This window comes from Salvia miltiorrhiza, chromosome 3 (assembly GCF_028751815.1).
Source record: "Salvia miltiorrhiza cultivar Shanhuang (shh) chromosome 3, IMPLAD_Smil_shh, whole genome shotgun sequence".
In the NCBI taxonomy this organism is placed as follows: domain Eukaryota; kingdom Viridiplantae; phylum Streptophyta; class Magnoliopsida; order Lamiales; family Lamiaceae; genus Salvia; species Salvia miltiorrhiza.
Window position 1 is genome coordinate 50,775,673 of NC_080389.1, and position 14,956 is coordinate 50,790,628.

Sequence of the window (14,956 nt, forward strand, 5' to 3'; positions counted from 1 at the left end):
GTGGCACACAAAAGTGGCACACAAAAGTGGTACAGAGGATCCGTAGTGTTCTTTTCGGCACGGAGATTAAGAAATATATATAAAGTAGATAAAGTGGGTTGGTGAAAATTATTTAAATATTAAGTATAGAGAGAGAGTGTATTGCCAAAAAAGAAAACATGACATTTCGTTTGGGATGACCCAAAAAGGAAAACAAGACATTTTGTTTGGGACGGAGGGAGTATTATGTTTGTATGATGATGGTCAGTAACCCCCGTTTATTAATTTATATATAGGTAACCATGATTGATCTTACATCTTGTAATGAAACTTGAGTAAGGCACTGTGATACGATCACGATCAATGGTGGAGCAATTCGAGTAGCTCAACTCCAGAAATCAAGGGAGAAGAGAGATAGATTTGATAAACATCAACCCAAATATTCATTCCATAAGTAATAACTTAGAGATTACAATATTTATATCATTGATAATGATAACCTAATGGGTTATGGGCTATGCATAAGTGGGCTAAACTAGAGCTAGGGCTTCGTGTATCATTCCCCACTCCTTCACAATCACCTTGTCCGCAAGGTGAACTGATTGGAAAGCTTGATACATTTATGCCCACCACGTGCTCGACAAAAGTTCCAGCAAACTAACTCAAGAACTGATCGGCTGGATACGCCTAACGGATCCGGCGGCGGTTCACCATCTAGCCGAACCTCTTGACCGGCAAAAACAGCCATGGACCGGTAAAAACTAGAGACGCCGGCGGTTAAAACTTTCGCAATAGCATCAAATATGGGTCCAAAAACATCGACCACAATCTCATCCTTAGAACCGACGAGTAACCAAAATCGACTGCCAAGAATTGGCGGAGGACTCACCGAAGTAGTTATCGATGGTGGTGTTGGTGGCATTGTGAGTGAAGGCAGTACATCAGGAGGTATCTGCAGCGGAGGTTGGAGAACTAGCGGTGGCAGCGGCGGTGGTGTTGACAGCGGCAGCGGTTGCTTCAAGTGCGGTGAGAACGACCATGTGGCAAGGGTGTGCCCGAGGTACAGTGGCGGTGGTGTTGGCAGTATTGGAAGTGAAGGCGGCACGTTTGGGGGTGGTGGCGAAGAGGATGGAGACCAACACACATCTGGAGCAGTAGCTTGAGGAAACTTGTTGGTGGCCAGAAAATTTGCCTCGAAGGAAGATTGCAGGCTGTAGATGGAGATTCGAAGCTTTTCAAGGGCGGCGAGAATTTCTGATCTGTACATTTTTTTTATATTCAAAGAGAAATTCTCTCAATGAAAGCACCAATTGATACGATCACGATCAATGGTGGAGCAATTCGAGTAGCTCAACTCTAGAAATCAAGGGAGAAGAGAGATAGATTTGATAAACATCAACCCAAATATTCATTCCATAAGTAATAACTTAGAGATTACAATATTTATATCATTGATAATGATAACCTAATGGGCTATGGGCTATGCATTAGTGGGCTAAACTAGAGCTAGGGCTTCGTGTATCACACTGAAAAAAATTGATCACCATTTTGAAGCTTGATAGGTGAATATATGAAAGAATATGGCATTCGTCTCTAGTTGTATTATGCAATCAGGGATTTTGGGGAAAATTTAGCGAAGAGAAATGCTTTTGACCCACTAATTCAATAACATTGTGTTGGAGAATTTTGGCAGTTTCAAGCATAGAAAGGAGTTGTAAAAATTGGGAGGAAAGTAAGAGGATAAAGTGATTAATTGTGTATCTATGAAAGAAAGGGAAATTGTCATAAATATTGAGAATTGTGCAGAAAATATGAAGCAAGAAGATGTTTTAGATGAGTGTTCTTTTAAGGTGCCTATGAGTGTGGATGGTGAAAACTGAGAAGTTAGTAAGAAACGGTAAGGATGAGAAAAGTAGGAAGGATATGAGGTCTGCTAAGAAGCCTCCTCGGGCTTCGAGAGGTTTGTCGTTGGATGAGCTGATCAGAAGCTCCTTGATCAGAAGCTGATCAAGGAGATCTCCGAGCTTCTTATGATCAAACGCGAAAGGATTTAACAAATGAAGGCCTCGAAGAAGACCAAAGCAGCAAAAGGGATGTCTTCATTGCCTTCGTCTGCTGGCAACTTGATAGCTATGCTCTTCACACTTGTATTTTGCATTCTCATACATTTAAATTTTTGTGATTTATAATTTGTCACTATTTTATTAAATTATGACCATACTCTGCATCACATTAACAAGTAATATGAATTATAGTAATATTTTCTTTTATTCAAATTGTATGAAAATAGTTTTAACATACATTTTATAAGTTAAAATATTTAAAATCGATATTGGTGTAACTATTGAATGTATCAATTAAAAAGGACTTTTTTTTTGGTATCTAGTAAACTAACTCATAAATGATAATATTTTGATATACTTATATAATTTAAAAATTTTAAAATTATTATGTCCCCGTGAATTGGACAGGAGGACGTACTTGTAAGGTATGAAGACTGAGAAAACAAGCAAGTTACGCAGCATCTCAAAAACCAAAATTAGTTACAAACATGGTAAATAAGCTCGGCGGCGAAGGAGATAGAGGTAGGTGGGTAGGGGGAATCGGCGGAGGAGATGGCAGTGGGTTGAATGAGCTAGGGTTTAATGATGGGGGAATTGGAGGTTGAATATATGAATTTTTGTTCTTTTTTTTAATCCCGCGTGTCTGTCATATTGGCGTTTGGCCGGAACACGTCAAATAATGGTTGTCGGATTATTTTTGTGGGCCATAAATAAGATAAAAGTGAAACGATGGGTATTATTTTGCAGGGTTAATTGCCTTTAATTTCTTAAACTATAGTCAATTTTCATTTTTTCCCCAATATTTGAACTACCTATTAAAATCCACCAACTATTGATTTTTTCCAATTTTCCTATGATGGCAATTTTCGGCCAAATCCGTACACACATGGTCGTATTAGCTGCTTTCTTCAGTTGGCCTCATACTAGGTGGTACACTTCGAAGGTTCCCGCGCCTCGAATAGTTCTGAGGGGTACTTCGCCGAGCTCTCATCCTGGGAATCTCGTCCACGCATCTTTTCATATATAGCCCATATGTGCTGACTGCGACTGGCTGTCATGGCCTTACCAGCTGCTTCCTTCGGTTGGCCTCATACCAGGTGGTACACTTTGGATGTTCCCACGCCTCGAATGTTTCTGAGGGGTACTTCGCCAAGCTCTCTTCCTAGTGAGTTTCATTTCTGGCAGCTTGGATAGTTTTGTTCTGGTAATGCCTATTTCGACCATATTTCGTGCATTTACCCTTTTCCGAGCTTCCTGCTCCTGAATACCTGTTTTCTCCCCTAGATGACTCAAACAAACATAAAATAAAAGAAAAATAGGGCCAAATGGCCCAAAAGTTGAAGATGCATCACCGACGAACATACTGACTTCAAAAGACCGTTGGTAACACCGATGGAACCCTATTCCGTCGTTAACTGAAAACTAAGAAAACATATTAAATTCAAAATCGATTGACAGGTGTGAACACCGACGGGTATTTCGTTCGGTAACGCCAACGGATACTAACTTCGCTGTTAACCAGCAAAAAAAATTAAAATCAAATACAACGACGAAATGCTTCCGTCGGTAATGGAGGACGTCAGAACTCCATCGGCAAAGCCGTTGGAAAATTACGCGGGAAGTTTGCGCGTCGGTGTCCGTGGGTATCGTTAAGGTCGACGGTGAATCAGAGATGTGTTTTCAGTCGTTACGTTGTCGAAATGCCGTCGGTGGTTGACAATGGATATTTTTTCATCGGTAATTCCGCCGGCGTTCGATACACTTTCTTATAGTGGAGGCCCCCCAGATGTAGGTTGTTTAACCGAACTGAGTTATCATTCCCTGTGTATAATCTTTCATACTCTCATTGGCTATTACAAATATATCACCACATATTTTATAGATTAGTCATTCTTTTAGTAATTATCCTTTAATGCATAAGAAATAGAAACGGACGGAAATTTTTAAAAGAATTAAAAAAAAGGGTTACAAAATGATATAAAATTTCAACATCATGATTCGGAAAATAAATGGCCAAAATTTGAACAGCTCTTATAAAATAGAAATAGATTTACAGCATTAATATACTCACAATTTACTTTCCGTTGCATTTACTATTTTTCATACGTAATTGTTGGATAATTTGTTCGAACAATTCGTCCAACATAATCTATCTTGCGGAATCGATCGAGAATTTTCAATTCTTATTAATTAGAACTGCCAATAACAACTTTTGACATATTTTGTAATTTTTACATGATTTTTGAAATATTTTAATTATATTCCCACCTTAATTATGATTCGTATCAAATTCTACAACCTATTGTTTTTGTGAATTATGAAATTATGTTTCTTTCGTTGAAATGTTTTTAATGCTGGAAATTTTGAGAATGTTAAAGAATTTATTACATTAAAAAATATTGGTGACATTGATATATTTTAGATGTCATGTTGAATTTAAATAAGACAAAAGTCATGGTTTATTCTAGAATTTGTCTCATAATCAATTAGGTTCTCTTCTTGAAATAAAGAGAGCTGATGGTACGGTGACGAGGAAGAATTCAGAAATGGATGAGGTTTTCACAACTCATTTTCAGAAGCTCTTCTCAGTTGGCGAGACTCATAACCTTGCTGAGGTCCTACGCTCCATCGAGCAAGTGGTCACTCAGGAAATGAATTGAACTCTAAATGCTCCCTACACTCAGGAGAAAGTGATCCAGGCTCTCAAAAGTTATGCATTCCCTAAAGGCCCCCGGGCCGGACGGTATGTCTGTCATCTTCTATACGTCTTGTTGGTATTTAGTGAAAAATGATCTTATTCCCATGCTTCTTAACGAGCTTAATAATGGTGTTTGCCCTCGTCCCATAAATTTCACTTTTATTTGCCCTATTCCTAAGAAAAAGAATTACTCCCTTCCTGCTAATTTTTGGCCTATTAGTCTCTGTAATGTTGTCTACAAAATAGTGTCTAAGGTCATTACTAATCGTTTGAAACTCATCATTCCTTTTGTTATTCATGAGAGTCAGTCCGCTTTCGTTTCAGGTAGGCATATTACTGATAATATAATGCTCTTCTTACTTTTGAGATTTTTCATATGATGAAACTTAACAAAGTTAGGGATCATGGCGTTTTTGCTTTTAAGCTCGATATGGTGAAAGCCTATGACAGGGTTGAATGGTATTTTCTTGATGCTATGATGCGCCAATTAGGTTCATGTTTCTGTGGTTGAGTTGGTTATGAGGTGTGTTACCACTATTTCCTTTCAAGTTCTTGTCAATGGTTATCCAGGTGAACAGTGTGAGCCCAGTCGTGGTCTGCGCCAGAGAGATCCTTTGTCGCATTTCCTATATCTGCTTTGTGCTGAAGCTCTATCTGGGTTGCTTCAACAAGCTGAGACTCAGAATCTGGTGCGTGGTGCTCGTTTGTGTCATTCTGCTCCCACAATTAGTCATCTGCTATTCGCTGATGACTGTATCATTTTTGGGAGAGCAAATGCAGCAGAAGTTGGGGTGATCTGGGATATTCTTGTCAGATATGAAGGGAGGTTTCCGGGCAGATGGTCAACTTGGATAAATCTTCAATCTCTTTCAATGGTGGAGTTGCTGCGGATTTAAGGAGGGATTTGGCAGGGCTGCTGGAGGTCTCTTATGGTGCACAAGGTGGCATGTATTTGAGTATTCCCAGCTCAATGGGGAGGTCTAAGACTGAGATTTTTCAAATGTTGGTGGACCGGACTAGAAAGAAGTCTAAGGATTGGTAAATGAGGTTTCTTTCGGGGGGTAGGAAAGGTTGTTCTCATAAAGTCAGTTTTACAATCCATTCCCTCTTATCTTATGAGTTGTTTTCTGATACCGGGGCGGATTATTCAAAGGTTGAATAGCATTGCAGTTAGGTTTTTCTGGGGTTAAAGGAAGAACAACGTATTCATTGGAGAAGCTGGAAAAAGCTATGTATGGCGAAAAGTGAAGGTGGAATGGGTTCAGAGATTTGAGTCAATTTAATCGAGCAATGCTTGCGAAGCAGGTATGGCGTATCATTCAAAATAACTCTTCTTAGTTGGCTCGCTCCCTCAAAGCGAGATACTTCCCGCGGACTAATATTCTCCTAGCTAGTAAAGCCCATACTCAATCATTTACTTGGAAAAGCTTACTAGCAGGACGAGATCTTTTGGCCGAGGGTGTGGTGTGGCGTTTGGGAGATGGTTCTAGAATCCGTATTGGTATTGATGCATGGCTACCTAACGGGAAGGGTAATTTCAATGTCGCACGTGTGTCAGCTAATCATGCAAATGTTCGAGTTTCGGAGCTTCTTCAGGAGGATAGTTTTACTTGGGACATGACAAAGGTGGCTGATATTATACATCCGAGTGATAGATGGAAACTTACAGCTCACTTATCTGGAGTTCAAAACGAGTTGGACCGGCCTTTTTGGCCTCATGCAAAATGAAATGGTTATACAGTAAAATTTGGGTATTATTCAGCAAATTCCATTCGGCGAAGGGATGAGGCCTCCTTCTCCTCGTGTGAAACTGCTCTATGGAAATGGATTTGGGGTTTAAAAGTTATTCCTGAAGTCAAGTTGTTTCTTTGGAAATGTCTAGCTGGTGCTCTACTGACAACGCATGGTCTTCGGGGGCGTTCTATTAATGTAGATCATTTTTGTAGGAGATGTGGCGACAAGGTGGAAACTATCGAACATGCTCTCCATGATTGCAGTTGGTTTTCTTTTCTTTGGACCACGTCGCCGCTTCGCCTACCCCCGCTCGCTGAGGATGAGTTCTGTAGCATTTCCGATTGGTTCATGAAGATTAAAAGCGCGCCCACAAAGAAATTCATAATAGGTTTGCGAATCTTATTTGGACTGTGTGGTATGCTAGGAACTTGCTTCTCTTTCAAGATAAAGTTCTCACTCCCATGGATTGTTTCCTCATTGCTCAAAGGGCTAATTGGACAAAGATGGTGTGTGAACATCTTTCCCTACGCATGCCGAGCAGGATTGATTGCATCCGACGAACCCAAGTTAAAGTGAGTTGTGATGCTGTTATATCTACTGGTGTGGGGATGAGTTTTGGTGCAATTATGACTGACGAAGACGACGCTATTATCGGCAACGGATATGGGTTTCTCCCGGGTGCTCTCTCGGGGATGGAAGGTGAAGCTATTGTTGTTCTTGAGGGCTTGCGTTTGTGTGAGGAGAGGAAGCTCCAAGATGTGATCATTGAAGTGGATTGCCAGAGTATCTATTGGATTCTTACAAAGCAAGAGGCTGATTTCTTCTACCTAGGCCATACCTTTGATGTGATACCTCTGCTACTACAGTTCATCATTGTGCTTTCAGTTGGACGTCTAGGGAAGGGAATGATACCGCCGATCGACTAAATATACTCTTTGTAATCGCCTTGGTCTGATCTCTGATGAGACTTTTCCTTTTATTTTGTTGAACATTGATTCGGTTTAATTTATATATTTGACCTTTTTCCTAAAAAAAAAATTAGACTCTCATAGACACTGGCAGACAAAACAACATCGTTGTGTGTGAGCCAAGATAGAAAAAAAAATATCACAATCTTGGAGAGTACTGCAAATTATACACAACGGTTGAGAATATTATACTTGCAAATTGGACACAACATTTCAAAATAACTGTAAAACTAGACCCACGTTGACACAATTGAGACTATACATTGAACGAATACATAACAAACTAATGCAAAATTATTTTCTTAAATCGATGTTTTAAACCCGAGTTTTTTAAAATTAATGTTCAAAATAAACTGTCTAATCGACAACTACTGCCTTTCGATGTGTTTATTTCTAACTATATATTCACTTGCCTAAAGAAACCTATATTTCCTAATTTGCTTAAATCATCTCAAAAGTTACGATTTTATTTGCCAATAAATGTTAGTCAAAAGGAAATTATTTTACTGACCAGTCAAAAGGAAAGCATTGTTGGCATGTCAATTTTCGGTCGTCCAAAAAAATTTGAATGCGTTAAATTACACACAAATAAAAAAGTTGTGTTATTATTGCATAACTTTGAAGTACTAATTGTATCCAATTTACAATTTAACTTAAATATTGTAATTTTTAGTGAAATTAACTCAAAACTATAAGTCTATAAGTATAATCTCTACATGTTGCTAGCTCATGAGTTTATAACAATTAATTAAGTTGGCCAACTAATTAAACATGTGATTTGTATATATTAAAAAAACAATACCTAGAAATTGAGTTCTACGTACTTTTTTTTCGAATTGCAAATTACTATCGCAAAGTACACCCACAAAAATTTGGGTACAATGGAGTTGATCCGCACCCAGACCACAACCCGTATCCTGATTCGAATCCGTATCCTGACCCAAATCATGTAAATAACACTATTCGGTTTTACAAATGACATTGTCTATAATTGACATTATTCGGTTATATATTTAAATGACACTGTAATATTTTAAATGTTATAGCTTCATTTTCAATCCTATAATGTCATTTAAAATATTATAGTGTCATTTACAATCTTATAATGTTAATTACAGAAAGTATCATTTATATTTCAGAATAGTGCCAATTATACACAATGTCATTTACAATGTTATAATGTCATTTATACGTGGTGTCATTTATATGACATAATAGTGTCAATCAGAGGCAATATCATTTGTATAATCAAATAGTGTCATTTACACGATTTGGATTAGAATGCGGATTCAAATCAAGATTTAAATACGGGTCAACCCGATTATATGATATATCCGATTGTATCCAAGACCACATCAAGTACACCACCTAGTTTGAATTCAACCCATAAAATGGAGATGGAACCCACCAAAAAAATGTACTCCTGTGATTACATTTGTATAGCTTTTGCTCAAATTTTATTAAAATAGTGGTCGCCAACATGGAACCAAGGTTTCGTCAGATTAAGCCGCGCGCCAGATCAGATATATATAAGTGCTTTTTTATTATTATTATTATTTTTTTATAGTTGGATTATACATAAGTTGATATCAGAATCTTCAACTTATTCCACGTCAAGATTATGTAAGTTTAGCATGTTCATCTATTGCTTTTCCTCTAGTTCTTAATTATCTAGTCATCCCTAATTCGATGATAATATTTACTATTATATATGCAATGCCACAATGCTTTTTTCTAAAAAAAAAATATTAGGTTTATAATTGGTTGAAAGGTCATCAATTATTTGTGAATTTTAAGTTTGTCATTTTCTATAAAGTTTATGAATAAATAAACGAACTTTGACAATCTTAAAATTTTGAATTAATTTGGTTGACAGTTTGGTCGAAATCTTAACTTGGGGCAAATTTGGGAACTAATCAACGGTATATTTATTCATAAACTTTATTGCATAACGAAAAATCAGAATTCACTGGTAATTTATGAATTTACAACCAATTGATCCTAAAAATTCTTTGCATGATTGATAAGATGCATGATTGAGTATTTTTATTCTAAAGAGTGGGATTGCTACAATCTCACTCTTTTAATGGGATAAAAATCAAGCAAAACAAGTTTAAATGATAAAAATAATCAAGGGCCTTGGGGATTGGGATATCTCAAAGCTTCAATCCATCAAAGTAAACAAAGGATTAATCTTACTATTTTCATCAATCAAGACTAATCCTACAAAGTAAACGCCCCCTATATAAAGATCCGCGTCGGTTTCTACTTATAATTGGGGGCATATCAAACTTAAAAAACATAGTAAAAAAGTACCTACGCTTTTCTTAACAAAAAATAAATTATACGTTCTTCGTCTACAAAATATATGGTCTTTTTAATATTTTGGCCCGTCTAGAATAATTATGGTGTTTTAATTTTGTAGTTATAGTTAGAGATGTCAATCTAATCCGAAACTCGTGGGTTAACCCGAATAGATCAATAATTTCATGGGATTAGAGCTGAAATTTTCTATATATTTAAACAAATAAATAATATATACATATACATACATAAATAATATATGTATCAAATGAGCCCTAAATAATACAGTACTCCATATATAATATGAATCTCATTACAACACGGTTCCACTCGGTACATTCTGAAAAATTTGTGAAATCAGCCTTTTACGTCAACAAAGATTCGGAGAGCATTACTCGAAACTGTTGGTGCTATACTCTCTTTTTCCGTTTAATATATCATACGAAAATTAACATAATATGTACATTTGTATATATGCAGGTACAATCTTGATAATTTTTTTTTGCTGAACTAGTAGTGTTTTTTCTTCGTGGGAAATATTGACGTTATTACAGTATGCGAAGAATCCATCATATGTAGATCCTCATCTTCTACAATAATACAATTGTACAAAGATATGGAACAAGCTTTTAGCGATCGGACTATCGACCTTTGTTTTGTTACATGACATCCTAAATTGATTTGTAATGGATAGAATCAATAGAAATTAATTTTAAGATACATGTATATTATATTTAAATTAATCTAATAACAATCATATTATTATAATTACAACCCACGCACTATCAGCGTAGCTTGAATTAATAAGTTCTTTAAAAAAAATAGTTTTAGTGCTATCTTTATTCAATCCTCCACATCTTTGGATATATAATTATAAATTGATCGGTCAAAGGAGTCAATGTGCGCATACAAAAAAAAACCCTCGCAAGCATAACGCATGTACATAGCTCATCCAATGTTAGGGCTCGATTCATGCATTTTTTAAAAAATATTTCCCTATTTGACAAGATGACATCAATAGTAATGAGAAGAATTCAAACCGTCACCTTTGACCTTCAATCATACTACATTCTTCACATCACCTCCAAACACACCAACCTATATATTAAGAGACACTCACATTACGTAGCATTACTCCCAACCACATAAATTTACGAACTTCAATTGAATTAAAAACACCAATTATATACTATAAGAAAGAAAGAAATTAGTAGAGTATAATGGAAGCTGGTAGAGAGGAGCAGAAAGCAGTGAAGTACCGAGGCATCCGGCGGCGGCCGTGGGGCAAGTTCGCAGCAGAAATACGAGACCCAAACCGCAACGGCGCGCGGCTGTGGCTGGGCACCTTCGAGACGGCGGAGGACGCCGCCAGAGCTTACGACAGAGCCGCCTACGCTCTCAGGGGCCATCAAGCCATTCTCAACTTTCCTAACGACGGCCATTACAGAAATCCGGTGCCCCAGCCTACTAGTACAGTTTCTCAAGAACGAGCGGCGGCGGCGGCGGCGAGTTCTGAAGCTCCGGCCGAGGTGGATGGATCGATGAATGAAGGAGTAATCGAGTTGGAGTATTTGGATAATAATTTGTTGGAGGATCTTCTTGCCACACACCACGATTCTAGGAGATCCGGATTTTGGTAATCGGATTCATTTTATCATTCTTTAAATAAGCTTGCGGGCATTCGTTTGAACGACCATGAAAGAGGATGGCTTCATCTTGCTTTTGCTTTTGATTGATTCGTTTATTTTTGTCCCAATTAATAAGAAAATGAAGGAGGGAATTTTTCGTACTACATCACATGTATATCAAGTTTTTAATGTAATTAAAACCCTTGTTTCTCAAGTAATATATATGCGTGTGCATGGAGATGATCAAATAAAAATTTTTCTTTTTATATTTAAGTTTTTAATTAATGTTTTTCTTGAAGAAGACCATTAATGTTTGTAACTATAATTTTCTTAAAATTATTTTAATGCATGCCATATAAAAACATTAATTCAATGTGAAAGAAACATTTTGTTGATCTCGGGCGAGCAAGTACAGGTATATGAAGGGGAATATATTAGTTACATTGTTTTTAGTCTACTGAAGTAGGATTTATTAGCTTACTGAATATGTAAGTTTGTCAGGTGATCTTGATCAACACACTTGTAAGTGGGCTGACTTTGTCCAGATAACATGTCCTACTGAGAGTGTGATCAGTTAACAAACCTATTGACAACTTGAAAGTTTACCAATTGGACTAATAATTAATATTGTGTGGAATTTGGTGGTTAATTTAAGCTATTCATGTTTAATGAAAATTTGTAAGTTACTTATCAGTTTGACGATTACTCAGGTTTAAATGCATACTAGTTGATGAAGATGTTGATGGTTTTAATAAAGTCAACTAAAGTGATCAGTTGGCGATTCGTGTGTTGATTGATGTAGTTCAATAAAATGAATGTAAAGTGCTGAAGCTAAAAGAACACACACAATTTTTCGTGGTTTGGATATTGCCCCTACGTCCGGGGGCTTGATAAACATATTGTTGGTCTCGAGGTGAGTATGTACTGGTGTATAGGGGGAATACACCGGTTAGCAACTTTTCTAATTTTCTTAGAGTGGTGAACAAGTCAGCTGATAATGAGTCAGCTGGAAAAGGTTGATCAACAATCTGATAACTAGCTAACTGATGAATCAATTCAGCATCACTATAAGAATTTAGCTCATGGACAACATATATTTATTGTTGTCTATGTAGATAACATCTATTGTTATCGTCAATATTGTCTATTCTGAGGTGTTCACTCGTACCCCATGTATTATATATTGTCTATTTTAACGGAAGGTAATAGACAACATATATTATCTGTTGTCTATGTGAACATACACAACAGGCGGGCAGTGATAGACAAAAATTAATAAATGTTGTCTATAATGATATAGACAACAGACCGAGCAGTTATAGACAACAATTAATAAATGTTGTCTATATTGTTATATACAACATGTAGTATCTGTTATCTAATATGCCTTGATTTATCTCTAACTATGCCTTGATTTATCTCGATCAAGTACATCCATAATTGAATTGTCTCTAACTATGCCTTGATTTATCTCGATCAAGTACCAAGGCAATACAAATAAAGTATCTATCAAACCAGCAGATCTAGCACTGACACATCAAAGATTGATTGAAGATTGGCCAGAGTTATTCAACAACATCTGCAACAGCCTCTGAATGATTCACATGTTTGAATTGCTTAAGTAGTAATTGAGCTTCATAAAAAGGCATAACATACCTCACTACAAAAAAACGCGTTTTTACCGGCGAAAACTACCGGCGGCTATTTTGCCGTCGGTAGCTAACGGCGGCGGCCGTCCAGGCGACCCGAACTTTCGAATTTACCGGCCAGCTACCGACGGCAAATGCGCCGCCGTTAGCTAGCGGCGGCGACGCCGCCGTTAATGTTAAAATACGCATTAATTAATTTATTTTATAGAATTAACGGCGGCAAATTTGCCGCCGCTAGCTAGCGGCGACATTTGCCGTCGGTAACCTTTAAAATATAGGGCAGCGGGTTTCCTTCTTTTTTCAGTTTCTGCGCCGCACACACACACGAAAATCCACCCCCCCCTCCCCAGCTGCTGCTTCCGCTGCTGCTTCGCCGCTGCCGCCGACCGCCGCCGCCGACCGCCGCCGCCCTAGCAGGTAACTCTCTCTCTCTCTCTCTCTCTAGATCTATATATATATATATTTATCTTATTAATTTTAATTATATATATATAATTATATAATTTTCACTTATATTATTTATTGTAGTTCGACGACCTCGTTTCACCGCCTTCTTCACGACACCCACCGGAAACCACCACCGTACGCTCTCTTATTTATTTATTTAATTATGAATTTATTTATGTATTTAATTATATATTAATTAAATAGATTTATTTGTTATATATAGTTAATTAATTTATAATTGATTTTGTTTATAACTAAATTATATGAAGCATGATTAATTTTAAATTATATTAATCCATTTAATATATGTTGTTAGTTTAATTTTAAATTATGAAGCATGATTAATTTTAAATTATATTAATTTTAATCAATTAGTTTAAGTTGTTTGTTAGAATAATTTATATATGTTGGATAATTTTGTTAAATTAAATTTTATGTGCTATGTGTTTATGAAATGTTATATTATTATATATATATATTGTGGGATAGATTTAATCAATTTCTTAAGGATCTTCTCCCTTTGGGATAGAAATTGATTATTTCTTAAGGATCTTCTCCCAAACAAATGATTGTTTTTAATTTAATTACCATGATTTTTATTGCTTTTATTTGTATTGTATTATTGCTTCGACATTGGGGGGCCGGGTAGACCTAGTATAGGCATAGTAAATTAGGACCACTATGGTCACTATAGTTGCTGGTAGAGTCGAGCACTTGGTAGTTAGGATAGTGGGGTTATGCTGTCGAAATTTTGTTAGATTTCAAGTAATTTATTATATTTTATTTGTTTTTTTCAATTAGAATTTGCAAGAATGAGTGATAATCGTATGTGGATGTACGCGAGATACAATGATCGTACTGCATTTGAAACGGGGCTTGAGTTTTTCCTTGAGTGGGCGTTCAATCAAACGGCGTACACAGATGGACAAGGTAACATTAGGTGCCCGTGTAGGAAGTGCAAGAATCAAGCGTATTTAGATGTACCTACGGTCAGAAAACATGTTAGTAGGCGTGGATTTGTCCTGAATTACAAAGTTTGGGTTTGTCACGGGGAAGCACCGCTGTATATGCCGAGAGAACATGCTATAATGAATGAGGATGATGGATTATACAATAACTACGAAAGGATGGTGCATGACCATGCTGGACCTAATTTACTACTCCCTCCGTCCGCCAAGATTATGTAAAAATTACTATATTTGGCGTCCGCCAAGATTATGTCACTTTCCTTTTATGGAAATGGTCCCACCATCCTCTTTAATATTTTATCCTTACTAACACTCTTTATTTACAAAAAACCCACTCAAAATTCAATCTCAACCACACATTTTATAAAGTGGTGGGACCCTTTCTCCACTACATCAAAATCATCACCAATTTTATTAAATCCTCGTGCCCAAGCAATTTTACATAATTTTGGCGGACGGAGGGAGTAAGATTTATAACATGTTGCCCAAGATTTATAACATGTTGCTCAAGATCCTCC

The 14,956-nt window shown here is 36.8% G+C and overlaps 2 protein-coding genes across 2 annotated transcripts; one reads left to right on the top strand and one right to left on the bottom strand.

The window, feature by feature from the left end:
* Window positions 1-556: 556 nt before the first annotated feature.
* On the bottom strand, window positions 557-1,246 carry LOC131018948 (uncharacterized). Its single transcript, XM_057947630.1, has one exon. It carries the CDS (start codon window positions 1,244-1,246, stop codon window positions 557-559), a length of 690 nt encoding a protein of 229 aa, XP_057803613.1.
* A 9,555-nt stretch (window positions 1,247-10,801) lies between these two features.
* On the top strand, window positions 10,802-11,647 carry LOC131014181 (ethylene-responsive transcription factor ERF098-like). Its single transcript, XM_057942075.1, has one exon. The coding sequence runs from the start codon at window positions 10,967-10,969 to the stop codon at window positions 11,384-11,386; it is 420 nt and encodes a 139-aa protein (XP_057798058.1). The 5' UTR covers window positions 10,802-10,966; the 3' UTR covers window positions 11,387-11,647.
* Window positions 11,648-14,956: the final 3,309 nt, after the last annotated feature.

Bases quoted from the DNA above. Each gene is read 5' to 3' on its own strand.
- LOC131014181 (XM_057942075.1), top strand. From the start codon at position 10,967: ATGGAAGCTGGTAGAGAGGAGCAGAAAGCAGTGAAGTACCGAGGCATC.
- LOC131018948 (XM_057947630.1), bottom strand. From the start codon at position 1,246: ATGTACAGATCAGAAATTCTCGCCGCCCTTGAAAAGCTTCGAATCTCC.